The 27,011-nt window shown below is 33.1% G+C and overlaps 1 protein-coding gene across 3 annotated transcripts in view; it reads right to left on the reverse strand.

Annotated features, from left to right (window-relative positions):
• LOC126882227 (uncharacterized) overlaps positions 1–27,011 on the reverse strand; it is a 143,759-nt gene that overhangs the window by 34,420 nt on the left and 82,328 nt on the right. For all 3 annotated transcript variants that reach the window (XM_050647040.1, XM_050647038.1, XM_050647039.1), the window contains 5 exons: positions 21,694–22,134; positions 16,849–17,145; positions 9,246–9,319; positions 860–960; positions 715–798 (listed from right to left, as the gene is read on the reverse strand). In XM_050647040.1, coding sequence (XP_050502997.1) covers positions 715–798; positions 860–960; positions 9,246–9,319; positions 16,849–17,145; positions 21,694–22,134 — 997 coding nt within the window. The remainder of the gene's footprint in view (positions 1–714; positions 799–859; positions 961–9,245; positions 9,320–16,848; positions 17,146–21,693; positions 22,135–27,011) is intronic.

Here is a 27,011-nt window from a genome sequence, read left to right on the forward strand (position 1 = left end):
GAAACAATTCCTCGACCGTTCCACCTGTCTATTGTCTAATGTTACGCAGCCAGGACAGTTGCTTTCTTCCAATCCAGCGTTTTCCTTCGATTTTGCCCTGAATGATCAACCGGAGTATGATATATTTAGGTCCTCTCATTATATGACCGAAGGATTGAACCTTTCTCATTTTTATGACGTTGATAAATTCTCGCTCTTTGTGCATTGTCTCCAGCACACGTTCGTTGGATATGTGTGCCGTCCACGGGATTCTGAGCATGCGACGGTAACATCACAACTCGAACGCTTCTAATTTGTTGAGATTATTCATTTTTGTTGTCCAAGTTTCACATCCATAGAACAAACCGGACCAGGCGCAGCACTTCAATACTCTTAGACGTGTGGTCAATGACAGACTTCAGACTTAGAATTTGTTACTCTATCGATTTATGGGGTTATTTTTCATACAACAATTTTCACCCCCGCGAAGGAGTGGCATCCACCCTCAGGGTAAAAGCGCAAGTTGGCACCATGTCACTTCTGTTTCTTGAGGTATCCTCTAACCACTCAACAATTTTCACGAAAATCGATGGAGGTTCAACGAAATCGGAGGATAGTTCATATCTACTTCAGTAGCTGCACTAATTTGAAAACAACGCTAATAAACAAAATGTGGTCAATTTATATTTATGACCTATACTTATTTGAGAACTACTAAAATTATTAATTAGATACCTTGGTCTTCTCAGTTTTGAGGTGTTTGGAGTACCAGATGAATCCTTACCATTTTTAATTAATTTGTCATTTAAAGAATTCGACCTACAAAAAGATTAATGTTAGACATTAATTTCATCGAAATTGCAGATTATATAAAACTAACCTGTTAAGTGTAGGTTTGTTTGCCATCCATTTAGGCGAACTGTTACTATCAGCATTTCCTAATGTAGGTGTTGAAGAAGCCATAGGTTTTATACGGGGTTCCTAACAGAACGATTGTATTAGATACTTATTAATAAATTAAATCTATAAAATATTTTTATATGTATATACATATAAAATTATAACAAAGTATCTAAGAAGTGTACGTCTAAAATCTTCCCTCAACTATTATCTGAACAATAAACTTCTTCTTTCTCTATTTTAATAAGCATAATTGAAAATAAAGGTCTGAAAAAGAATGCACTACTGAAAAGTGGTTTAAACTGCAGCCATATTTAAAAAAACGTAATTGAAGAAATTGTTGATGTGCTGCTTAAAACTTTATTTGAGAAAGAGTGAGCAGTGATACAAGAAGATTGTTTGAAGACTGATCAACATGTGAAAATAATGAAGATGAGGATGTTTTATGTGAATGTTTGGAAAAAGACGTTCACGTTTCACGAGTATTCACGTTTAAAAATTAGTACAAAAAAATGTTTCTTTGCCTTGTTTAATCTTGGACTTGGACTCTTTACCTGGAAGATTACAAAGAACAAGGAGGTTATAATAATGAATATGGATTTGGTAAAATTATTATATTATATTAGGTATAGGGATGGACTCAAGCTTAACCCAGCCGAGCTTTTGACAAGCTTAAGATCGGCTCGAAATGTCGAGCCGAAATTTCGCTACTTGGGAGTAACAATAGGGAAACCAGGAAAGAAGAGAAGAGTAGAGAAGAGTGGAAAGAATTCTGAAAGGCAAAAAACATGGAATGAATAGAAATCTGCTAAAAAGTAACAATCTAAAAAGAGAACAAAGATGAACCTATACAGAGTGTGTCAGCCAAATGGAATAAATTAGCTAATAAATAAATGAGGGAGTATTCGAAAAAACGGTTGAACACGTCGATTAGTAATTATAGTTGCGCTTTTATTTCCATAAAAACTTTTTATACGGGTTGTATCAGATAACGGTGGCCAATACCAACTTGCTTATTTTAAATAGAACACCCTGTATATTAATTAATTTTTAGATTCCTCAGATCATTTTAGACATATTTTGAATACAATGTCCTACACCTATTTTTGACTTGTTTCGGAAATATTAAGTAAAATGCAAAAATTAACATTTAGAAAACAAAATTATTTATTTGTCGAAAGTCGCTACCACTGTCTTAATAGTTCTTACCCATTTAAGTCTTGGTAATGATAAAGTAAGCAAAAACTATTTAAGCATTCCTTTTTATTGATATGTAAAAAACAAAAAATTGTTTACTTTGGTTTAAAACGCTAATGTTTTATTGTTCCATGACAGAAGTAGTTGTCAGTGCTATAGTTGTTTGAATTTCATTAACCGCAAGCCAGAAAAATGGTTCATTTAACAGAAATGCACAAAATTACAATTATACAGATGATTGGCTATGGAGATAAGACACGGACGCAAATGGAAGTAGCTCGCTTATTTCACGAAGCATTCCCTGATTTGCCGCCCATATCTCAAGGGACAATTAGTAAAATAGAGAAGCAATTCCACGAGCTGGGCCATGTCAGAGAGGTAAAAAAAGAAGCTGCCAATGCAATAAGTGAGGATACCAAATTGGATGTTATGCTTGAGTTTGAGGAACACCCACATACCTACATCTGTTCGACAAGCAGCCCCAGTACTCGATATTAGCTATTCATCGGTTAGTCGAATATTAAGGGGGGGGGGTATGGTTTGATATATTTAATTTTTTTATTATTTCAAAGAAAAGTGCATACTTTCAAGAATACTCTCTGAAAATTTCAAAATAATCGGAGTAAAATTACCAGAGATATAGGGTGTTGAATATCTCTACCTTCGACTCGCGTTGCCGCGGCTTCGCGCCAGCACGCTTGAGCGTAGTGAGAAACGTTAAACAACTGTTCGCCTTCTCTTTTGTAGATTACTCCGCAATTCAAAAAACATATTCCAATGTTCATCACTTTACGATTTGGCAGACAAATCAGAAGATGAAGATGCAGTTGTCAAAACTTTAAACGCATTTTTCTAAAACTGCTTTTTCAAATGCGGTGGACATTGTAACTGAAAAACTACTTGACCGATCTACCTGAAATTTTGCATAGATTTTCTTTAGACATTTCGTGAGGTAACAACGTCGAGATATTTTTCGTTTTGTGCTTATTTTTTGTTCAACAATATTAAATCTGTTGGTTTTCATAAAATTTTTATCAAAAATTTCGTATTTTTGACTTCTGAGTGATACCAAAAATTCAAAAATCATTAAAAATAAAAAAACTCCACGTTGTTACCTCGTGAAACTCATAAACTAATTAAATCTTTTTGAATTTTTTGTTTCGTATGATCCAATGATGAGTTCTGATGTCCACCGCAAAATCCATTTTTTTTGAGCTGCCTGCCAAAATTTGTCGCCAATGGCTTATTTTTCAATATTTTGGATTGAATTTTTTCTTAAATATTCTTTGAATTGTACTTAATATGTTTATTTAATTTAAAAATAAAATAATGCTACAATAGCTTCGAAAAAAAAATCACAAAAATGTGCTTGATATGTTGATTTCAAACCATATAGGCTATTGATTATGTATTTTAGAAAGGAACTACAACGTTAACGGGGTTTTATTGTTTCATATAGTCAATGGACCTCTAAATATGAAAAAACCGCGGAGTGCTACCATTTAAAGGGGTGTGTTTTTGAGAAAGAGGTGAATTAGTCGCTAGGCACAGGGCGAATTAGGGTGAGTTCTATGCACGTTTAGTACAAACACGTCTACAGGAAAAATTTTCCAGGTTAAATTTACTATTGAAATATCACATTTTAAAGTCAAAAATATTTTTTTTACAAAAATATATTCAATAGAAAAGCAAGAAAAAACACGAAAGGTAGCATTTTTGTTTCTTGCCCTATAACTTTCTTCTACGGGGATATAGGTATATGCATTGCTTCACAGAAAAAAAACTTCCATCCTTCCTCTTTAAAATGACGTTTAGTGTAAGTCTATATAATTTATAGTTTCCAAAATATTGATTTTTCAAATTTCGCCACTCACAACAGTTTTGGGCCATTTTCCTTGTTACTTCGCAAACATTGTTCTGTAACTTTTTTTACGCAGCTTTAGATATATGCAATGTTACATTTATTAGGAATAAAAGTCAATTACCTTTAAAATGGTCTATCGTAGAAGGCTGTATGACTATTTTTAAGTAAGATATGGTTTCTCAAAATTTTATACTTTTAAGGATTTTTAATATATTTTACGATTATTTTTAAATTTCTCATTATAACTTTTTTATTGTATATTTAGGTATATACATTGTGCAATAAAAAGGAAATCTTATTTTCTTTACTTTAAAATGGTGTATTGTAAAAAATTCTAGGTCTATTCTTAAACAAGATATGCTTTTTCAAAGTTTGACATATACACATGCAATAGGTACCACTAAGTTGAAACCACATAGAAAACTTTTTATTATTAACTTTATGAAAAAAATTATTCTTTATAAAATGCTCTGCATACTCTAAAACCTAAGATGTAATTATCAGATATAAAATTTTATCAATAGTGTACGAGGTATGTTACAAAATATGAATTTCGCTGAAGAGTAAAGTACCTTTATATTTCACAATATCGAAAAGTTTTATTAAGAAAAGTTATTTGGAATTAAAAATTATGTTACAATATGCAATTATATACTTCTAATTGAAAACAATTAAAATTTTTAATTTTTTTCTTAAATTACGGATGCCCTTGGATATCCTACAGATATCTTGTTTAAAAATAGTCCTAGAGGTGATGGCAATACACCATTTTAAAGTAAAGAAAATAAGCTTTTTTTTATTCCAAAATGTATATACCTAAATGTACAAGAAAAAAAGTCATAATGAGAAATTTAAAATATAATCATAGAAAATATCAAAAATCATTAAAAGTATAAAATCTTGAAAAAGCATAACTTGTTTAAAAATAGTCGAACGACCTTATACAATAGACCATTTTAAAGGTAATTGGCTTCTCTTTCTACTAAATGTATCATTGCATATACCTATAAATGCGTAGAAACAAGTTACAGAACAATGTTTGCGAAATAATGGGGAAAATGGCTCAAAAATTCTGTGAGCGGCAAACTTCGAAAAATCCTATTTCGGAAACTATAAATCGTAGAGACTTCTACCAAACGTCATTTTATTGAGACAGGATGGAAGTTATTTCTGGCTGAAGCAATGCCTATACCTATATCCCTTTGAAAAAAAATTATGGGACAAAAAACAAAATTGCTTTCTTTCGTGTTTTTCCTTGCTTTTCTTTTGAATGTATTTTTGTAAAAAAAAAACTTTTGACTTTAAAATATGATATTTCGATAGTAAATTTATCCTGGAACAATTTTCCTGTAGAAGTGTTTGTACCAAAAGTGAATGGAACTCACCCTAATTCACCCTGTGCCTAGGGACTAATTCACCCCTTTCTCAAAAACGCACCCATTTAAATGGTAGCACTCCGCGGTTTTTTCAAATATAGAGGTCCGTTGACCATATGAGACAATAAAATCCCGTTAACGTTGTAGTTCCTTTTAGCTCTCTTATTTTGAACATAATCAATAGCCTAATACCCCCCCCCCCCCCTTAAAAGAAAACAAACTGCATCCCTATCAAATTATACACAATCAGGAGCTCATGGAAGACGATTTTGATAGGAGAACGTATTTTTGTGAACAAATGATGGAAATGTTAGACAGCAATGTAATGAGTGCAGCTTTATTCTTCACGGTCATGCTAATCGGCAAAATTGCCGATATTGGTCCAGTGAAAATCCTCACTGGATGACAGAAGGCAATACTCAATACCCTGAGAAGGTTAACGTGTGGGCAGGAATTATTGGAGATCAGATCATAGGTCCCTTTTTCATAGATGGCAATTTGAATGGCGACAATTATTTAGCATTGCTCCGAAATAATGTAGTGCCAACGTTGGCTAACTTGTATCCTGATCCAGGAAACCCACAAGTTCCAGCGAATATGATATGGTTTCAACAAGATGCCAACCATGTCCGGCAGTACCTCAACCAAATATTTCCAAATCGGTGGATAGGGAGGAGAGGATCGATGGAATGGCCACCACGATCCCCCGATTTGACGCCGTTAGACTTTTTCTTATGGGGATATGTGAAAAGTATTGTATGTATACCAAACTAAACCCACTGACTTAGCTGACTTACGAAGACGAATAACGCTTGCGATTAGATCGATCACACCTGAGATGTTGAGTAACGTTAGAAGAAATTTCTATTCACGGTTAGGGTATTGCCAAGACGTTCGTGGGGAGCATTTTGAACATCTCCTACATTGACATTATTGTTTAGACTTGTATTATTTAGTTGAATATGTTATAGCGACTTTCGACAAATAAATAATTTTGTCAAAAATAAAATAAATTTTTTATTTTTAATTCAGTTGCAATGCGAAGGCAAAACAATCTTACTTTTCAATTAGAATACGGAGCGCAGTCCAGTCCCTTGAATCGCGATTTTCGGCTCTTATTGGAGCCTTCATCGGAAGGAACGTAGGCTTGTTCTCCATGGACTGCGCTCCGTATTCTAATTGAAAAGTAAGATTGTTTTGCCTTCGCATTGCAACTGAATTAAAAATAAAAATTTTATTTTATTTTTATATTGGTCTTTACTCCTTCGAGTAACTAGGTCCATTTTCTGTTGGAATTTACCAGCTGAACAGACGGGGTCGTGAATTGTAAGTTTTTTGAATTCCCTCTTGTCTTCTTCGCTTCAGCATCCATTTGGCTTGCAAATTTTAGAAGCCCTGGAGGTGTTACCAAGGAAATGAACCAATAAGTTTTCGAGTTAAAAATCTTTTAGTAATATTTTAATATTTTTTAAATATTATTCATAATGCTATTAGGATCGAAAACTTCATCTTTTAAATAATTGTCTTTTCTAAATGTGAATTTTTGCATTTTACTTAATATTTCCGAAACAGTCAAAGATAGGTATAGGACATTGTATTCAAAATATGTCTAAAATGATCTGAGGAATCTAAAAATTAATTAATATACAGGGTGTTCTATTTAAAATAAGCAAGTTGGTATTGGCCACCGTTATCTGATACACCCCGTATAAAAAGTTTTTATGAAAAAAAAAAGCGCAACTATAAATACTATCGACGTGTTCGACCATTTTTCTAATACTCCCTCATTTATTTATTAGCTAATTTATTCCATTTGGCTGACACACTCTGTATAAGACCTGTTGTTACATATGGGATAGAAACAACAACGATTAACAAGAAAGAGGAAGCTAGCCTTCTGAAATTTAAAATAAAAATAATGAGAACGATACTGGGCCACAATGTAACAAGATAGGGAGAAAATATAGTCAGATACATAAAATCTCTTAGCTTAGAATAGATAGGACATTAGGACATATTATACAGATATGTTAAGAAGGATAACTAACTGGACACCACTATATAGCCCAGATATAGAAGAACATGATGGATGATGTAGAAGATATAAAGACAATAAATGTATAGGAATGTAGATACTGGAAAGTTCAGAAAAAGGAGAGGAAGAAATGAAAAGGGTACGATAGAGCAGCACTAACACACAGTGAGCTATAAATGACATAGAGGAGTAATCTACCTCACCCAAGAATAGGATTTTGAACGCCATCACGTTAGCTATAATCCCTAGGCATTGTAATGCATAATGCATGAATGAGTAATTTAGAAGCTTTGTTCAAAGTGAATCATCATCATCACTGGCTCGACAACCCTTTCTGGGTCTTGGTATGTTCCAGGATGCTTCTCCATTCTGATCTGTTTCGTGCTTTTTTCTCCAGTTTTTTATTTTAAGGTTATTATATCATTTTCTATTTGTTCTAAATATCTCAGCTTCGGTCTTCCTCTTGTTCTTTTTCCTACTGGCATCTGTTTGAATATTTTGTTTGGTATTTCGCCTTCTTCCATTCTTTCTACATGTCCCATGCAACGCAGCCGTTCCATTTTAATGAATGTTATGATATCCGGATCCTGTTATATTTTGTATAGTTTAAAGTTGTACCTTCTTCGCCAAATTCCGTTTTCTTTTGTGCCCTTATATATGTAGTTGAAAGACTAATAGGTTTTGTACACACTTGAAATGAATGAAAGAAGTGAAAGAAGTATATTAAAGTGTGTAAATGTATTTTAATTTCCTTAGCTAAGCGCTTTCGACATAAAAGTCATCTTCAGAGCTAATGGTCAATATATAAAAAGTACCGGCTACTTAGGAATGTATTTTCTTGCATCGCATTAATAAATTTGTAATTCAGGTCCACTGTACAACTCCGGCTGATGAAAGCTAGTTTTAATTTTTAGTTTTTCTATGGTAAAACAATAAAAACAACCACTAGGATGATACATACATATAAAAATTTTTTCATGGTAAAGGTTTTACCCAACCATTTTGAAGTGATATGAGCTGGTGACTGACTGGTCATATGACTGGTGATATGAGCTGGTGAGTCAGTCACCAGCTCATATCACTTCAAAATGGTTGGGTAAAACCTTTACCATGAAAAAATTTTTATATGTATGTATCGTCCCAGTGGTTGTTTTTATTGTTTTACCATAGAAAAACTAAAAATTAAAACTAGCTTTCATCAGCCGGAGTTGTACAGTGGACCTGAATTACAAATTTCTTAATGCGATGCAAGAAAATACATTCCTAAGTAGCCGGTACTTTTTATATATTGACCATTAGCTCTGAAGATAAGTCGAAAGCGCTTAGCTAAGGAAATTAAAATACATTTACACACTTTAATATACTTCTTTCACTTCTTTCATTCCTTATATATGTGTCGCAAGATTTTTCTTTCAAAGGTGGCTAGCAATGTTTCCTCTCTTTTAGTGAGTGTCCAGGTTTCTGAGCCGTATGTGAGTACCGGTCTTATTAAGGTTTTATATATTTGGCATTTTGTTTTTCTTGCGACGTTATCTGATCTTAGTGGCCGGATTAAGCCATGGTAACTTTTATTGGCAATAAATACTCGCCTCTTCACTTCCCCCGTAACGTTATTATCAGACGTGACTAGGGATCCCAAGTATGTAAAGTTTTTTACCCCCTCAATGTTGTATTCTCTTGTTGTTATATTTTGTGGCTGCCTTATTTCTGCGTTTTTACTTACCTGCATATATTTTGTTTTGTTCTGATTGATTTTAAGGCCACTATTTTGTGCAGCTCGTTCTATTTGATTGAATGCCTCTTCATTAATGAATAATGTATTCGTTCAAAGCGAATACATTATTATAAATATTACTGAACTCAACAACGTCGTTACTACTAAATAAATACTTACATGAATAGGAGTGCTAGTTCTTTTTGATTGGATTTGTACAGTTTTTTGCTCAATTCGGTCTGGTGTTGAAGTACCTAGAAAATAAAAATGTATATTTGAGTATTACATAACCTGGTGCTCTTCAAATCAGTATGTTTCGTAATTGTTCGGCCATCACCAGTGGACTTTATCTTCTCTAATGTTTTTGACTTTTGTAGATTTTGTCGATTGAATTTTTTGCAATATTAGGCAATTTTACCAGTTATGTAGTTAAAAATACAGTATGCACGTATTGCATGTGTCGTGTATTTTGGTATTTCATATTCGATACTTCTAATATTTTGATGATAGTGGAAGTTAGGACCGAACCTCCTATCAACTAGATGAATGATAAAATTATCCGATTTACATACACACACATATACGGGGTGGAAACCACTTATGGAATAAAATTATTTCTGTCCTTATTTTAAATATTAACTATGAAAAACGCTAAGACCTGTCGATTTTTATATAGGGTGTCCCATAAGTAGCGGGACAGTGAAATATTTCGCGAAATGGACCGAAAAAATGTTCAAAAATATATCCAATGACAAAAATCATGATCCCCCACTCCACTCCCTGAAAATGAGGTGGGGAGTAATTTTAAAATCTTAAATAGGAATGCCCATTTTTTATTGCAGATTTGGATTCCTTACGTAAAAATAAGTAACGTTTAATCGAGACATTCTTTAGAATCGTTGATAGATGGCGCTATAATAAAAAAATCGCTGTGTCTAGGTACACGCTAACTTATACGCAAATAAAAAAGTTATGTACACGCGAGATAAACTTCATCAAGCCAGTGACGTCATTATTTAGCGTGCGCAGTGACTGTATTTTTGGTATACGCTAATTTTCCGATTTTTTGATATGTTTAGTGTTTGTTTGATAGAAAAATATTTGTTACCTATTAAGGGAAGGGGAAGGGAAGCAGAACTATTCAGATGACTCAAACTTAATTGTAATAAATCAATGTGCAAGCTTATATTTTTCTAAAACTTTTTTGTTAGTTTATATATATATATATATATATATATATATATATATATATATATATATATATATATACACTTTCAAATAAGATATGATGACTTTATAACAGACATTCATCCTATAAAAGCTGGTGTGCCCCAAGGAAGTATACTTGGTCCCATACTTTATACTTTGTTTACAGCTGACTTTCCAACCGATGACCATCACCTAACAGCTACTTTTGCAGATGACACTGCAATTATGGTGAAAGACAAAAATCCCGAAATTGCGACTCGCACATTACAAACAAGAGTAAACAAAACACATAAGTGGGCTTGTAGATGGAGAATTAAAATAAACGACGAAAAATCAGCCAATGTAACTTTCACAAAATGCCAAGGTGACACACCATCAATATATTACAACAACCACCTAATACCAAAAAAAGATAGTGCCAAGTACTTGGGATTGCATCTAGACAGAAGGCTAACTTGGAAAACACATATCTGGAATAAACGTAAACAACTAGGAATTGTACTTAAAAAACACTATTCGCTAGTTGGAAGTAACTCACCACTATCATTAAAAAATAAACTCCTGGTCTACAGTTCCAACACAAAGCCTATTTGGACATACGGCGTACAACTCTGGGGTACAGCATCTGACAGCAACATAGCGATCCTAGAACGATTCCAGTCAAAGACTTTAAGAACTATAGCGACTGCCCCTTGGTTTATCTCAAACCAGGTCATTTACAGTGATTTAAAAATCCCTACAGTGAAACAAGTGATCGCGCAGTGTAGTGATAAATATCTAAAGCGTCTTGAAGTCCACTCCAACAATCTTGTAATCGGTCTCCTTGATAACAGTGTACAAAATAACAGACTAAATATCCGTAGTCCACTGGATTTGCCCTTTAGACAATAGACAACAAGTAAAAGTTTAGAATAAGTTTAGATTCAAGAAGAAGTCAACCAATAGAGTTATAGCCACTGGGCGATCACTCTTAATGTAAAAATTCTGTTCAAACAAAAATGCTTAGTGTTTATGGTTTGAAATAAACAGATGGCGTTTGTAACAAAAAAAAAAGTTTATATGTATGTGAAAGTAAAAAGTTCTACTCACAGATTTTGCCGCTAATTGTTTATTAATTGTTTAAACAATAACAATTGTTTTGCATCAATAATTTTAAAAATATCGTTGAATTCATCATTTTACTTTGATCAAATATGTTTCTATTTTGTTTTTGATTATGCTGAATTCGAATATGGCATTACCATTTGAAAATTCTTATACCGAAGATCTTATACAGTACGTCTGCGTAGCTAGAAACCATATGAGAAACTTTTTTATTATCAATTTTACGAAAAAAAATTATTCTCCATAAAATGCTCTGCATAGCCTACAATCTAAAATTCAACAATCAGATATAAAATTTTATCAAGTTTATACGAGGTGTGTCAAAAATATGAATTTCGTTAAGTAAATTATCTTTATATTCTGGTCTAAAATATCAAAAATTGTTATTATGAAAAGTTGTTTGGAATTAAAAACTATGTTTTAATATACTTACATCCTTCTAATCGAAAAAAAAAAATTAAATTTTTAGTCAAATGTAAAAAAATTCTGAATTTCGCATAACAGTTAAGTGCCCGTATAGTGTACAATATTTCAATTAGAAGGATGTAATTGAACATTGTAACTTAGTTTTTAATTCCAAACAACTTTTCTTAATAACAATTTTCGATATTGTGAAATTTAAATGTACAGTTCTCTCTCTCTCCCTCTCTCTCTCTCTCTCTCTCTCTCTCTCTCTCTCTCTCTCTCTCTCTCTCTCTCTCTCTCTCTCTCTCTCTCTCTCTATCAATTATATTTAATCAATAACTTAAAATATTCCCGATTCAATGTCAAATATTTAAAATTGTCACTGATTGTCAGTGGGTGCGTTCGGACGACCACAGCGGCTGGACAGCTGAGCCAGCAGTAGCTGTCAGACGTCACCGCTGGAAGTCAGCAGCTGAGAGATTTACTAAGCTTTCCCTATCACGGCTGGATGCAACCACTCAGCCGATTTCTGCTGACAGCCAGCCGATATGGTCGTCCGAACGCACCCAGTGTCTGACTGACAATAGGGCTTTTCATCGACTGTCATTTGTTTCGAGCTTCTGTCATGTGTCACATAATATTAATATATCTACGCCATACGTCTTTGGTTTGTATCATTGGTATATACCAATAACGTATGACGTAGATATATTAATATTATGTGACACATGACAGAAGCTCGAAACAAATGACTGTGAATGAAAAGCCCTATATAGGCTGACAATATTATATTCAGCTGAGTGCGTTGTAAGACAAAGATAGATTTGGAAAATATTACCACGGCATTGTGTTAATTTTTTTCGAATCCTGAAAAAACCAATAAATATTTTTGAAAAATTTAAACGCAGAATGAAAGACTAAATTATTATCGAGGGCCGAAAGTCCCTTAGAATAAATAAAAAGTTTATTTTGAATGAGATATTTGAAATTAAAAATCACACTAAATTTTCTCTTAGTTTTTCACCCCTGTAACTTATTAAAATAAACATTATAGAAGTTCTCAGGGACTTTTGGCCCTCTCTAATCACGTAATCTTTCATTCTGCGTTTAAATTTTTCAAAAATACTTATTAGTTTTCTCAGGATTCGAAAAAAATGAATCCCCATTTGAATAGCATTGCAGCCGAAAATACGTACCGATCCTCTTAATTAGAATAAATAATGATTATAGATATTATTTTTATAGTAAACAAAAACAAAGCAAAATATTTCTGACAAGTAATGACATAAACGTGGCCATGATGAAAAGTCACATTCTAATGTTTTGACAGTGCTCATACGTCAAAAATTTTGATCTACGTAACCTTGCTTTTGTAGTAAAAATACTATACATAGCTATGTACATTCCTTCCGGACAGGGAGGTGGAATTGGTATTTTGACAGGGTATTTTTAATATTAAAATTAAATGTTCTAAAAAAGACAGGTTTTTTTGCTGACATTTTTCAACTGCCATGTGATCAAACAAATTACGCGTGCATATAAATGAAAAGCGCTATAGGTAAGCAGCAGTGTGAGAAAGAGCGTATACCGATAGCTCTTTGCGTCCTCTGTTGTAGCTGAGCGAGTCCGTTCAGCTGTTGCAACAACAACAATCCATGTTGTTGTTCCTCGAAACGTTAGAGTAATTATTATATATTATAGTCTTTTAAGTAACTTTTTCTTAATTAAAGAAAAATAATACGTACTATACAATAGATTTTGGAAATATGATAGAAATAGACAAATTTATTATTATAAATATATAGGTAGAAAAGTATAAAACTATAAACTAAATTAATTCTGTGTCCGAATCTTGTACTTCTTCTTCAAACTCCTCATCTGAGCTTAAATATTCATTCTCTACTTCTCCGTCAGACTCCCCTCGAAACTCACATTCCTCTTATACATGATCTGTAATTAGTTGCAATATGTATTTAGAATTAATTAAAAATTAATTAGTGATTAATTAGTTGAGTTGCTACGTATTCTCCGTCCTTTTATACGGAGTCGAAGTGTGGACAATCACGGGCGCATATGAAGAAATACTTGCCGTTGTTGAGATGTGGTAGTATCGAATAACGTTAAATATATCATGGACACAACACGTAACAAACACGGAAACATTCAGAAAGATAAAAAAGGCAAAAGAAATACTCAACACTATGAAGGAAACAAACATGAGCTACTTTGGTCATATACGAAGAAATAAAAAACGTGATGTGATTGGTTATATAAGGAAAATCATTAAGCATTAGTTATATAAGTAAGAATACGTAGCAACTCAATCAATTAATCACTAATTAATTTTTCATTAATTCTAAATCTTCTCTCTTCTTCTTCTTCTTCTTTTTTATAGACATTACTCTGTCTGTTTTTCAATGTGTCTCCAGTAAGTTGTCATTCCATCTTTTTTTTGGTCTTCCCACTGATCGTCTTCCTATTGGAGAACCGTCTCTCGCCGTCCTTACTACTCTATTTGCTGTCATTCGGCTTATGTGGTCGTTCCATTCTACTCTTCTGCTTTTCACCCAGTTATTAATGTTGTCCACCTTGCATCTCCTTTGTATAGGTATCTGCACTTCTAGCTCTATCCCACAGCGTCTTACCATCGATTTTTCGCAATGTTTTCATCTCTGCTGTTTCTAGCATTCTTTTTGTCCTTTCTGTATCAGGTCGTGTTTCTGCCGCGTATGTCATAATAAATTCTGCCTTTCACTTCTCTTCCGATGTTTTTATTTCTCCATATTGTTTCATTCAGGCAACCTGCGGCTCTGTTTGCTTTATTCACCTGATCTCCCACTTCTGTTTCGAGCTTTCCGTAGCTGCATAGTGTGATGCCTAGATATTTAAACTCCATGACTTGTTCTATTATTTGACCCTCCAGCTCTAATTTACACCTTATTAGATCTGCTGTTATAACCATGCATTTAGTCTTTTTTGGGGAAATTAACAGGTTAAATTTTCTAGCGGTTATATTAAATTCGTGCAGCATACGTTGTAAATCATCTTCACTTTGAGATATTAGTATTGCGTCGTCTGCATAGCAGATTATTTTGAGTTGTTTTTCTCCCATTTGGTATCCTTTTTTTGTTCTTACTTTTTTTATTATTTCGTCCATGATCAAGTTGAACAACAGAGGACTCAGGGAATCTCCCTGTCTTATCCCACTGCCAGCTTCAATTGGGTCAGTGAGTTCTTCACCTACTTTTACTTTTATTGTGTTGTTCTGGTAGATATTTTCGATCGTTTTAATTATTCCTAGAGGTACCTCTCTTGCGTACAATAAATGGATAACGTCCTTTAATTTGACCCTGTCAAATGCCTTCTTAAGGTCCACGAAACATAAGTCCTGTCAAAATAACAATTGCACCTCCCTGTCCGGAAGGAATGTACATAGCTATGCATGTATAGTTGTATATTTTATACTCGTTAAGAGTATGTACAGATTCAGATGAAATCTTCTGAAGTTCAGATGCACCCCCTGAAAATAATCCTGGGGCGCCCATGCAAGTATCTTGCAGAGTTAAAATCGCCCTCAAATCGCCTGGCCTGTTTATTTTCTTTATATTTGAATATTTAAATTTACTTTAAAGTCATATCAATGATATTTTTTGTAATAACAATTTTTACACTTTTTTTAATTTTGGGGGGATTTTTGGGGAAAATAACCGCTACCCTCCAGCCAGACCGGCATTTTTGTATTAGGCTATCATAGAAGAGTCACCTGAAAAATTTTCAGGTTGCCTAAAATACCTACTCAAAAATGTCTCACAGCTCTTATACTAGTAGCGTTGACTGATAAATATACTATCCGTATTTATCAATTAACGCTAGTAGGTATATACCTAAGTAAAAGTTCACCCATCACGAAAAATTGAAAAAGTGAAACCCACAACATTACAATGTGGAAAGCTGGAGAAGCATAAATTAAAGACGAAGGTCTCTTTCTCGTTTCAGTAATTCTTTATTTTATATTAACACATATCATTTATTTTATAATATAAGCTACACTAGCCTTGCAAAAGTCTGCTGAAGAATATTGGCCAGTTTTTTATCAAAGTTATTTATTTACAACGGTTTTACCGTCTATTTAGAAATCTGGTGCAAAAATACTAATTAAATATTAAATTTGAACCAGATCTGTAAATAGTGGCTGAAAAAGGTATGAAAGTAAGTAATGTATGTAAGTTTAGAATTATTATTTTAAAAAAATGTGATGTAGGTACCTACTTAAAAATTTAAGATTTTGGGAATTTTTCCGTTATATCTGCTATAAAATATTGCTTCATGCCAAATTTCAAGATTCTAGGTCGACTGGAAGTACCCTTTAGGTTTTGATTCTTTTGCCAGTAGTTGTGAGTTTGTAAAAATGCGGCTTAAATTGCTGTTTCTTTTGATTGCCTTGAGATAGAAGTTTGATTTTGTTGTAGCTTAAAGATATTACAGACCTGAGTGTTTGATATCAATTTCAATTTAATACCTCTACGAATTCATGAAGAAAGGGGTAGTAACTTCAAAATAATTATTTAATTTTTTATAACAATATTAAAGAAATTATGGTTTTCACAATGTTTCCTGTTTCCTTTATCTGTGCTATCAGTATCAGATCAATAAACGATAAGACGTTGCTTCATAACAAACTTCAACACTGAGTTCACGGTTCACGGAAAGTACCCAAAGAATACAAAGGGTAGAAAGGGCATTTTTTCAACTTGAATATTAATAAAAATAATTAATATTTCTCGATCTATCTAGCATCAACTAAAATGAGGTTAAATCAGTCAGTAAATGCAAAATAAACAATAACAAAGCGGAAAACTAGCACAAAATGGCGGAGCCAATCAGCTTTTAGCGTATACGATGGCAACACTCTTCCAAGACGCACACTGGGTATGGCGATTTAACCTTCGATTTTACCCGATTCATCGAAAAAGAAAGTAAAACTTAATAATGGCAGTAACATTTTGTACATGATAAACTTTTATAAATAAATTAATTATAAAATTTATAAAATAACTATTCTTACCTTTTTTCATATCTTTTACTGGAATCACAGCTCTTAGAGGTCCTGTCTTCAGTCCAGGATTTCCAACTTTTGGTTTAAATTTTGTTCCAAGAGATGGTCCAATACTGAGTGCACTCTTCACAGAAGAATTACTGTTGGTTCTAGATTTGTTAGTAGTAGTAAGATTAACACAAGACGTGGAAGAATTTCTTCTTTCTAAGTTTTGTTCTTTTTTATCAAGGGTTGAAGACTGAGATAGTTGTGATGTGGTTTTCGCTGCTTCTGGTTTTATAGTTGATTCTACTGTTTGAGTATGTTCTAGACAAAATAAAATAAAGTAGTTAAAACGACTTTAAAATATTTATAGACAAGACGAAAACGGCGGCTTCGTTGGAAAAAATATTCCCATGAGATTCTTTTGCATAATCACATTCGTGACACACCCAAGAATAAGGTTCAAGAAGTCGCCCACGCGAAAAGTGGTAGTAATTTGTTTAAACAATTTTTTCTCTTTTCTCAAAAAAGGTCTCGTATAATTTTTCTCTAAAGTTGATCATTTTCTAGTTATAAGCAATTTAAAAATCGCGAAAACGGCTTTTTCAAGACTTACTAACTCGGTTAAAAATTATTATTATGAAAGTCAAAAAGTGACTAAATCAAAGTTTAAAGCCCCCCTACATGATGATGAAGAAATTTGTGTCATTAATTTATTACTAATAGTATGGTATAACTAGATCCAAACCCAGACATCCACAGTGAATGTTATCATCCAACACCAAAATTGTTCTATATGGTCCACATAATGTTCAGAAAAAAGTCACACCATTTTGAGCGTCGGGTTTGGGGGGAGAGGGGGAGAAATCGGTAAATTCGTAGTTTTTTAAGTTTTTCGTTAATATTTCTAAAACTATGCGGTTTAGCATGAACAACCTTCTATACAAAAATGTTCTACATTAAATTTGAAACAAAAAAGGCCCTATGCATAATCCTTCTAAAATTAACGGTTCCAAAGTTACGGAGGCAGTATAGTAATAATTGGTCCAAAAGAGGCCTAACCCTGACATTAAAAGTAAAAGTTTTCCTCCAGCACCAAATTGTTCTATATGGTCCAGATATTGTTCAGTAAAAAGTTACACCATTTTGAGCGTCCGGTTTGGGGGGACATGGGGGAGAAATCGGTAAATTAGTAGTTTTTTTATGTTTTCCGTCAATATTTCCAAAAATATGCTTTAGTGTAAACAATGTTCTATAGAAAAATGTTCTACATCAAATTTAAAACAAAAAGGTCCGATACATAATTGTTATAAAATCAACGATTCCAGAGTTACGGAGGGTGAAAAGTGGAAGTTTTCGATACTTTTTATATTTTTTGAGCAATTTATAATATTTTTACTGGTTGAAAGAAATTTTCTTTAACAGGATTTGCTATTTCAGTGGCGGATGGTATGTTAGTGATACGCCCTTGAAGAAACGTCAACCTCACCACCCAAAATCATCATCAATTTCCCAAAGAATATAAAAAGTATCGAAAACCTACACATTTCACCCTCCGTAACTCTGGAACCGTTGATTTTATAACAATTATGGATAGGACCATTTTTGCTTTAAATTTCATGTAGAACGTTTTTGTATAAAACATTGTTTACGCTTAAACATAGTTTTAGAAATATTGACGAAAAACGTAAAGAAACTACTAATTTACCGACTTCTCCCCCATCTCCCTCTCAAACCGGACGCTCAAAATGGTGTAACTTTTTACTGAACAATATGTGGACCATATAGAACAATTTGGTGTTTGAGGAAAACTTTTACTTTGGATGTCTGGGTTAGGCCTTTTTTGGACCAATTATACTATACTACCTCCGTAACTTTGGAACCGTTCATTTTAGAAGGATTATGTATAGGACCTTTTTTATTTCAAATGTAATGTAAAACATTTTTGTATAGAAGGTTGTTCATGCTAAACCTCATAGCTTTAGAAATATTGACGAAAAACTTAAAAAACTACGAATTTACCGACTTCTCCCCCCTCTCCCCCCCAAACCCGACGCTGAAAAAGGTGTGACTTTTTTCTGAACATTACATGGACCATGTAGAACAATTCGGTGTTGGAGGATAACTTTCACTTTGGATGTCTGGGTTATGTCATTTTTTGAATCAATTCTATCATACTACAGTCGAACCCGCTTATAAGAATACCTGTTAAAGGAATATCCCGGTTTAAGGAATAGAAATTTGAGGTCCCACAAAGTTTTTACTAGGCAGATATGATCGGTTATTAGAATATCCCTGTTATAGGAATACTTTTGCTTGGCACGAAGGCTATTCCAATAAGCGGGTTCGACTATATAAGCTGTTATTTTTAATTATTAACAATAAGCGGTAAGATCGTATTGAGGCGGCCGTCAATGTAAGTGCGAGTAAGATGGACCATTGAACTGCCGGAATGGCATCTCTTTCGCACTCACCATTGACCGCCGCCTAATACGTGCATAGCGCTCATTGTTAATATTTAAAAATAACAGCTTAGTAATAAAATAATGAGTTTAATCGAGTTATCAATCCTTGAAAATCGCCATTTTTCGTTTTTTTTTTTGTATATAATATCACAAGAGAGAAAACTTTGCCGGCAATATTTTCGACTGGTATGAAAGTTTGTTGCCTGGCAATTTTCGCGAATTAAATTTTGACTTAAATCACGAGACGTCAGTCGAGTGATTTTGTCAAAATTTCATAAGCGAAAATTACCAAAAGGCAATAGTCCAGAAAGCCACTGCGCATCCGCTAGGAAAAATATTCTGATTCGGATTTTTCGCACAATCTTACTCAAAAAGGACTCCTTTTAACAAATTTGCATGTTGCCAGGACCAAAAGGTGGTCAAAAATGTTTTAAACGTTTTTTTTTTGTTTTTTCACAAAATTATTTTTCTTGCATGGAAAAAAGTTTTTTTTAGGTTTTTTGGATCATTCCAAACAGAAAAGGTCTTTAGTGACTTTTCTCTAAAAATGATAGTTTTTGACATATAAGCGATTAAAAATTGAAAAATTGCGAAATCGGCCATTTTTAATCCTCAAAAACTATGTGAAAAACTGAAAAGTTGAATGTTGCCAAGGTAGGTAGATATTCTTTAAACATCGATTGATAAAATCCCGAAGAGTTTTTTGCAATACAATATTCAAAACTCCTTTGTTTTTAATTGCTAATCAAGCGTGCGCGACACTATTTTCCACCGACAGTATGGTGCAAATGAAAGGAATAAATTCGTTATTTCGTAAACCGGCGACTTTAAGGAAAAATCCCGAAACAGGTCGATTTTTATTTTTAAGTTATGATATTGTGGCTTATATGCTATACTAGTGACGTCATCCGTCTGGGCGTGATGACGTAATCGATGATTTTTTTAAATGAGAATAGGGGTCGTGTGGTAGCTCATTTGAAAGGTTCTTCAATTCTCTATTCAGTAATGTAAACATTTACATAATTATTTATACAGGGTGTCCTTCTACTTCTTTTTTTGTCAAATAATTTAATTTAATAAAAATTTTTTAGACACTATAAATAATTATGTAAATGTTTATATTACTGAATAGAGAATTGAAGAATCTTTCAAATGAGCTAGCACACGACCCCTATTCTCATTTAAAAAAATCACCGATTACGTCATCACGTCCAGATGGATGACGTCACTAGTATACCATATATGCCACAATATCATAACTTAAAAATAAAAATCGACCTGTTTCGCGATTTTTCCTTAAAGTCGCCGGTTTACGAAATAACGAATTTATTCCTTTCATTTGCACCATACTGTCGGTTGAAAATAGTGTCGCGCACGCTTGATTAGAAATTAAAAAACAAAGGAGTTTTGAATATTGCATTGCAAAAAACTCTTCGGGATTTCATCAATCGATGTTTAAAGAATATCTACCTATCTTGGCAATATTCAAATTTTCAGTTTTTCACATAGTTTTTGAGGGTTAAAAATGGCCGATTTCGCAATTTTTCAATTTTTAATCGCTTATATGTCAAAAACTATCATTTTTAGAGAAAAGTCACTAAAGACCTTTTCTGTTTGGAATGATCCAAAAAGCCTAAAAAAACTTTTTTCCATGCAAAAAAAATAATTTTAGGAAAAAAACAAGAAAAAAACGTTTAAAAAATTTTTGACCACCATTTGGTCCTGGCAACATGCAAATTTGTTAAAAGGAGTCCTTTTTGAGTAAGATTGTGCAAAAAAAAACCGAATCAGAATATTTTTCCTAGCGGATGCGCAGTGGCTTTCTGGACTACAACGAACTTGAATGAAACCAGGATAAAATTTTGCCGGTAAATAATTTTCTCTCAAATGATATTCGACAAGACTATTTCACGAGACAATTAATGCACCATATCAACGAAATATAATCTTTATTTATTTGTTATTACCAGACACTTTCGTGGCGGATCTGTCATAATTTTGTCGCTGAGAAATCACGTCGCTAAGGAGTTTTGTCAGTAGGAAACGATGCGTTGCTATGACGTTTTATCAGTTAAAAACAGTCTAGTGAAATAGTCAATTTTAAATTGCTCACCACTCGAAAACCATTAACTTTAAAGAAAAATTACAAGAGACCTTTTTTGTTCATAATGATCCAAAAACCCTAAAAAAATTGTTCGGGCCAAAAATATTGATTTTGCAATTTGTTTTAAAAAAATTGTTTAAACAAATTGGGCGAAACAAATTCTCGCGTGGGCGACTTCTTGAACCTTATTCTAGGGTGTCTCACGAATGTGCTTATGCAAAAAAATCTCATGGGAATTTTTTTAAACGACGCCGCCGTTTGCTCCTTTTCTATTACAACTTCCAAGAATAGTCACAAGCTTACCTGAGATTTGATTTGGTTTTATTCCATCTGACACATCAGGCTTATCTTTGTCTGAATCATTATCAATGATTGACGAATGTCCTGAATCTTCTTCATCTTTGCTAGACTGAGTGTTATTAAGCATTTCTGCTAAGCTGCTCAACAATTTTCTTCCTTCTAATTTCATTTTGTCACTTTTATGTGTAGTATTAAAAATGTCAGATAAGTTTTGTAACATCTCCTTAGCCTCTCTTGATCTAGTAGATGAACTGGAAGAAGTAGAGTTCTTTGTATTAGGTTCAGATTTTGATTGTGACACGCTCGGAACTAGTTTGTCAATTGTTTTAAAAACGGTTCCTGTATCAACTTTATGATCATTTTCTTCTTTCTTTGATTCACTGTCATCCATGTCAGTTGGCCATTCAGGTTGTGGAGTAGAATCAAGGGGACCATATTCATAATCTTAAAACATAAAAAATAAGTCTTTGAAAACCAACAAAATATACAGTAAATAAGATGCTAATATTGAATGGGTTGCATAAATATGTTAGTCCATATTAAATGAAGTAAAGAAACACAGACTTACTCACAATCATTTAATAATACTTTGACGACCGGTTTCGATCTCTACACTATTCAGGTCATCTTCAGGTCGGCGTTACAAGTAGTTAAATGCTACAATTAAAAGAAAGCCAGAGTTAGAACATTGTCTGGTTGTATCAAAATGCAAATAGAAAGCCAAAATTTTGAAAAGTGATGCAACTGTTGACAGTTCAGAACAACAAACTGATACATACATATGCACACATATGAGACACAGATACTCACAAGTATGCATACGCACATAGATGCATGCGGTTTATGTCTATTTGTTGAATAAGTTAAATTTTTAAAAATTATTAAAAAATTATTAAAAACTGTTTTCTAAAACTTAAAACTATATAATTTTGATCCACTTACATGCCGTTACAAGGGATGCTTTGTAAGTTCATCGATAACATGTTTAAACGTCCAACTTATGCTAATATGATAGCTAGGTAAGGGACTGAGCAAGCGGACATGCTTCGTAGGTCAAAACACAGTGAATTGGAATGGATCCTGAAGGCAGATGTGTGTTGTGAAACAGAGAAAGGTGTATTAGTAATGAGAAAGACAACGTTCGAGTGGGAATGTTATTAATGCAGCTGAGTTCTAAATAGACTTATTGTAAACAATTGTACTATTGTGAAGGTCTTTGCTCTTAGATGTTTTGAGCTATGGGCAGAGGTCAATGTAAGGAAAATGACAAATAGGAATAAATATTCAAGTTTATATTGTTCCCAGTCACAGGACTACGGGATGTCATTTATTTATTTAGTATCATTGTAGGTGCCTAACACTTGGAAATCTAACAATCTACAATGATACTAAATAAATGACATCCCGTAGTCCTGTGACTGGGAACAATATAAACTTGAATATTTATTCCTATTTGTCATTTTCCTTACATTGACCTCTGCCCATAGCTCAAAACATCTAAGAGCAAAGACCTTCACAATAGTACAAGTGTTTACAATAAGTCTATTTAGAACTCAGCTGCATTAATAACATTCCCACTCGAACGTTGTCTTTCTCATTACTAATACATCTTTCTCTGTTTCACAACACACATCTGCCTTCAGGATCCATTCCAATTCACTGTGTTTTGACCTACGAAGCATGTCCGCTTGCCCAGTCCCTTACCTAGATATCCTATTAGCATAAGTTGGACGTTTAAACATGTTATCGATGAACTTACAAAGCATCCCTTGTAACGGCATGTAAGTGGATCAAAATTATAGTTTTAAGTCTTAGAAAACAGATTTTAATAATTTTTTAATAATTTTTAAAAATTTAACTTTTCAACAAATAGTCATAAACCGCATGCATCTATGTGCGTATGCATGCTTATGAGTATCTGTTTCTCATATGTGTGCATATGTATCAGTTTGTTGTTCTGAAACGTCAACAGTTGCATCACTTTTCAAAATTTTGGCTTTCTATTTGCATTTTGATACAACCAGACAATGTTCTAACTCTGGCTTTCTTTTAATTGTAGCATTTAACTACTTGTAACGGCGACCTGAAGATGATCTGAATAGTGTAGAGATCGAAACCGGTCGTCAAAGTAATATTAAATTATTGTGAGTAAGTCTGTGTTTCTTTACTTCATTTAAATAAGATGCCTTTAGTAATACTTGGGATTAAATTAGTGAAACTAGGTAAGGATTCGGCGGATACAAAGAGTTTTCAACCTGTCCCTCTTTTGTATCACCTTCTCAAGGCATTCAACACAATGATACTGGGCCGGATCGATGCATTTGTGGAGATTAAAGTTATTCCAGAACAAGTAGAGTTCAGACCCGGAAAGTCCTGTTGCAACCAAACCCTTATAGCCCATTCACTCACGGTAAAATATTGCAAAACCTCCAAATTTTAAAGAAGCGTTTGGATTGACATGAAATTTGGCATACAAATAGCTAACATATCGATGAAAGATGTTAGCCGATAAAAAAGTGATAATGTGCCGATATGTGCTTTTATCCTGGGGGTGAGTTTCACCTGTTCTTGTGGGTGAAAAAATATACGTTCAAAATAAGTCCGGCAGTGGATAAACTGACTAATTCTAAGCAACTTTTGTTCTATAGAGTTTTTTCATTTGAAAAGTCAATACTTTTCGAGATATTTGCCAGTGAATATGTTCATTTTTCAACAAAAGACAAACACGTTTTTAGACGGTTTTTCGCAAATAACTCAAGAAGTATTTATCGAAGAAAATATTCCTAGCAATAATATACCCAAGTAGCAATTTTTCGACGCATTGGTTGTCAGTACAAACAAATGCACTGTATATAACGTTGCCCGAGAGCATTTTCAGTTGTTTCGGCCAACGTCCCCTACCCCGACTGACATTACGATGTTACAACGTTAAGTAATACCTTTAGTTATACGGGCAACTAATTTATTACCATTGTGACAACTACATATCACAGTTCAGTTTTTTCAACAATCGCAACGACTTAAAAACGTTATAATGCTAAACTAATTTACGCCCTGGCCGATTTGGGTTTTCTGGCTGACTCTGTAGTTGTCTGTTACGACCCTAGGTGTTGTTTTAGGTGTGTGACACGTGACACGTTTGCGGCAACTTCAGAAGGAGAAAAAGAATTTACTTTGTAACCTTATTTTTTTATTATTATATATATTTTATTTTGCTGGAAATTTTCGATTTACTTAACAACCTGTTTATTTGTTTTTTTTAATAGCTGGTTTCCATTCCATTGTCCATTGTTTTATCAGTAGATTTGATAACCTAATCTTTGTATCAGCTTTGGTAGACAGAGTTGCCATGTCAGTTTTTACTCTTTCAGTAGTTTCGCTTTCACAAAATCAGTAGATTCTTTTTAGGCCATGTAAATACAGTATATACAGTGATATGCATATCCGTCCTAAATGTCCCAAGAGGAATTCCAAAAATTGGAAACCTAATTATTCCAAACCACCAACTGGTAATTACCATTTTTTAGCTAAAATCTACTAAATCAAAAACTAAAATATACTTAAGGATTTTTGAGATATATTTAGAATTTTTTATAATAAAAACAACAGCTAACAGTTAAAATGTTTAATGTATTTTAAATGTTTTAATTTTTTGCGAATCCTAAAAAAACTAATAACTACACTCGCGATCATAAAAAGAGGGTCACTCGATAAGTTATTCAAGTTAGATGTCTCGAATTTTCTAAACCTGTTGTCCGATTTGAGTAATTTTTTTAGTATGTTATAGCCTTATTCTTTAGCAATATCGCTATAATAATATTGTTGCTAGACCGATAAATTGTCATTATATACCGGGTTTAAAAATCATACTGTGTTTATTCCTAAAAATTCGGAACACCCTGTGGAATGTTTTAGCATAGATAAAATATTGAAATTAAAACTCTGTTGTAGCCTTAGGCTTTCTTAACATTTTCTTTTTTGATTTATTTGTTTACGTTGGATAATAAAAAAGTTAGGCACCTTAACAACTAACCATGTTCTTCATCAATACAGGGTGTTTCTAAATAAGTGCGACAAACCTTAAGGGGCAATTTTGCATGAAAAAATAATGACCGTTTGCTTTATAAACGTATGACTGCAAATGCTTCGTTTCCGAGATACGGGATGTTGAATTTTTTCTTACAAACTGACGATTTATTTATTGCTCTAAAATCGGTTGAGATATGCAAATGAAATTTGGTAGATGTTAAGAGGTAGTTATGGCGCATTTTTTGACATACAATTAAGAATTTTCGGGATGTATCTAAAATGTTTATACCCGTATGCACGCCAATGGTAAATATAGGATTATTAATTGTATGTCAAAAAATCCACAATAACTTCCTCTTAAAACCTACCAAATTTCATTTGCATATCTCTATTGGTTTTAGAGCAATAAATAAATCGTCAGTTTGTAAGAAAAATTTCAACATCCCGTATCTCGGAAACCAAGCATTTGCGGACATATGTTTATAAAGCAAACTGTCATTATTTTTTCATAAAAAATTACCCCTTAAAGTTTGTCGCACTTATTTAGAAACACCCTGTATTGATGAAGAACATGGCTAGTTATTAACGTGCTTAACTTTTTTATTATCCAACATAAACAAATAAATCAAAAAAGAAAATGTTGAGAGACCTAAGGCTACAATTGAGTTTTAATTTCAATATTTTATCTATGCTAAAACATTCCACAGGGTGTTCCGAACTTTTAGGAATAAACACAGTATGATTGTTAAACCCGGTATACAATGACAATTTACCGGCCTAACAACAATATTATTATAGCGATATTGCTAAAGAATAAGGCTATAACATACTAAAAAAATCACTCAAATCGGACAACCGGTTTAGAAAATTCGAGACATCTAACTTGAATAACTCATCGAGTGACCCGCTTTTTATGATCGCGAGTGTATTTTTGAAAAATTTAAACGCAAAAAGAAAGAATACGTTATTACCGAGGACCGAAAGTCCCTGAAAACTTCTATAATGTTTATTTTAATAAGTTGCAAAGGTGAAAAAAAGAAAAAATTTAGTGTGACTTTTAATTCCAAATATCTCATTCAAAGAAACGTTTTGGTTTTTCTAAATAATGCCAGTATTTTAGTCATAACAAAATGTTGAAATATACCAAAAATCTATTAAAAATATTGCCTACTAGAATTTTTTAAAAAATATCAAAAATCTACCAAAAAATAGAAATCTACTAAATGTGGCAACGCTGTTAAGGAGAATGCTACACTTTTAACACTGGTCACATAACCTCTGTCACCCAATAA

This window comes from Diabrotica virgifera, chromosome 3 (assembly GCF_917563875.1).
Source record: "Diabrotica virgifera virgifera chromosome 3, PGI_DIABVI_V3a".
In the NCBI taxonomy this organism is placed as follows: domain Eukaryota; kingdom Metazoa; phylum Arthropoda; class Insecta; order Coleoptera; family Chrysomelidae; genus Diabrotica; species Diabrotica virgifera.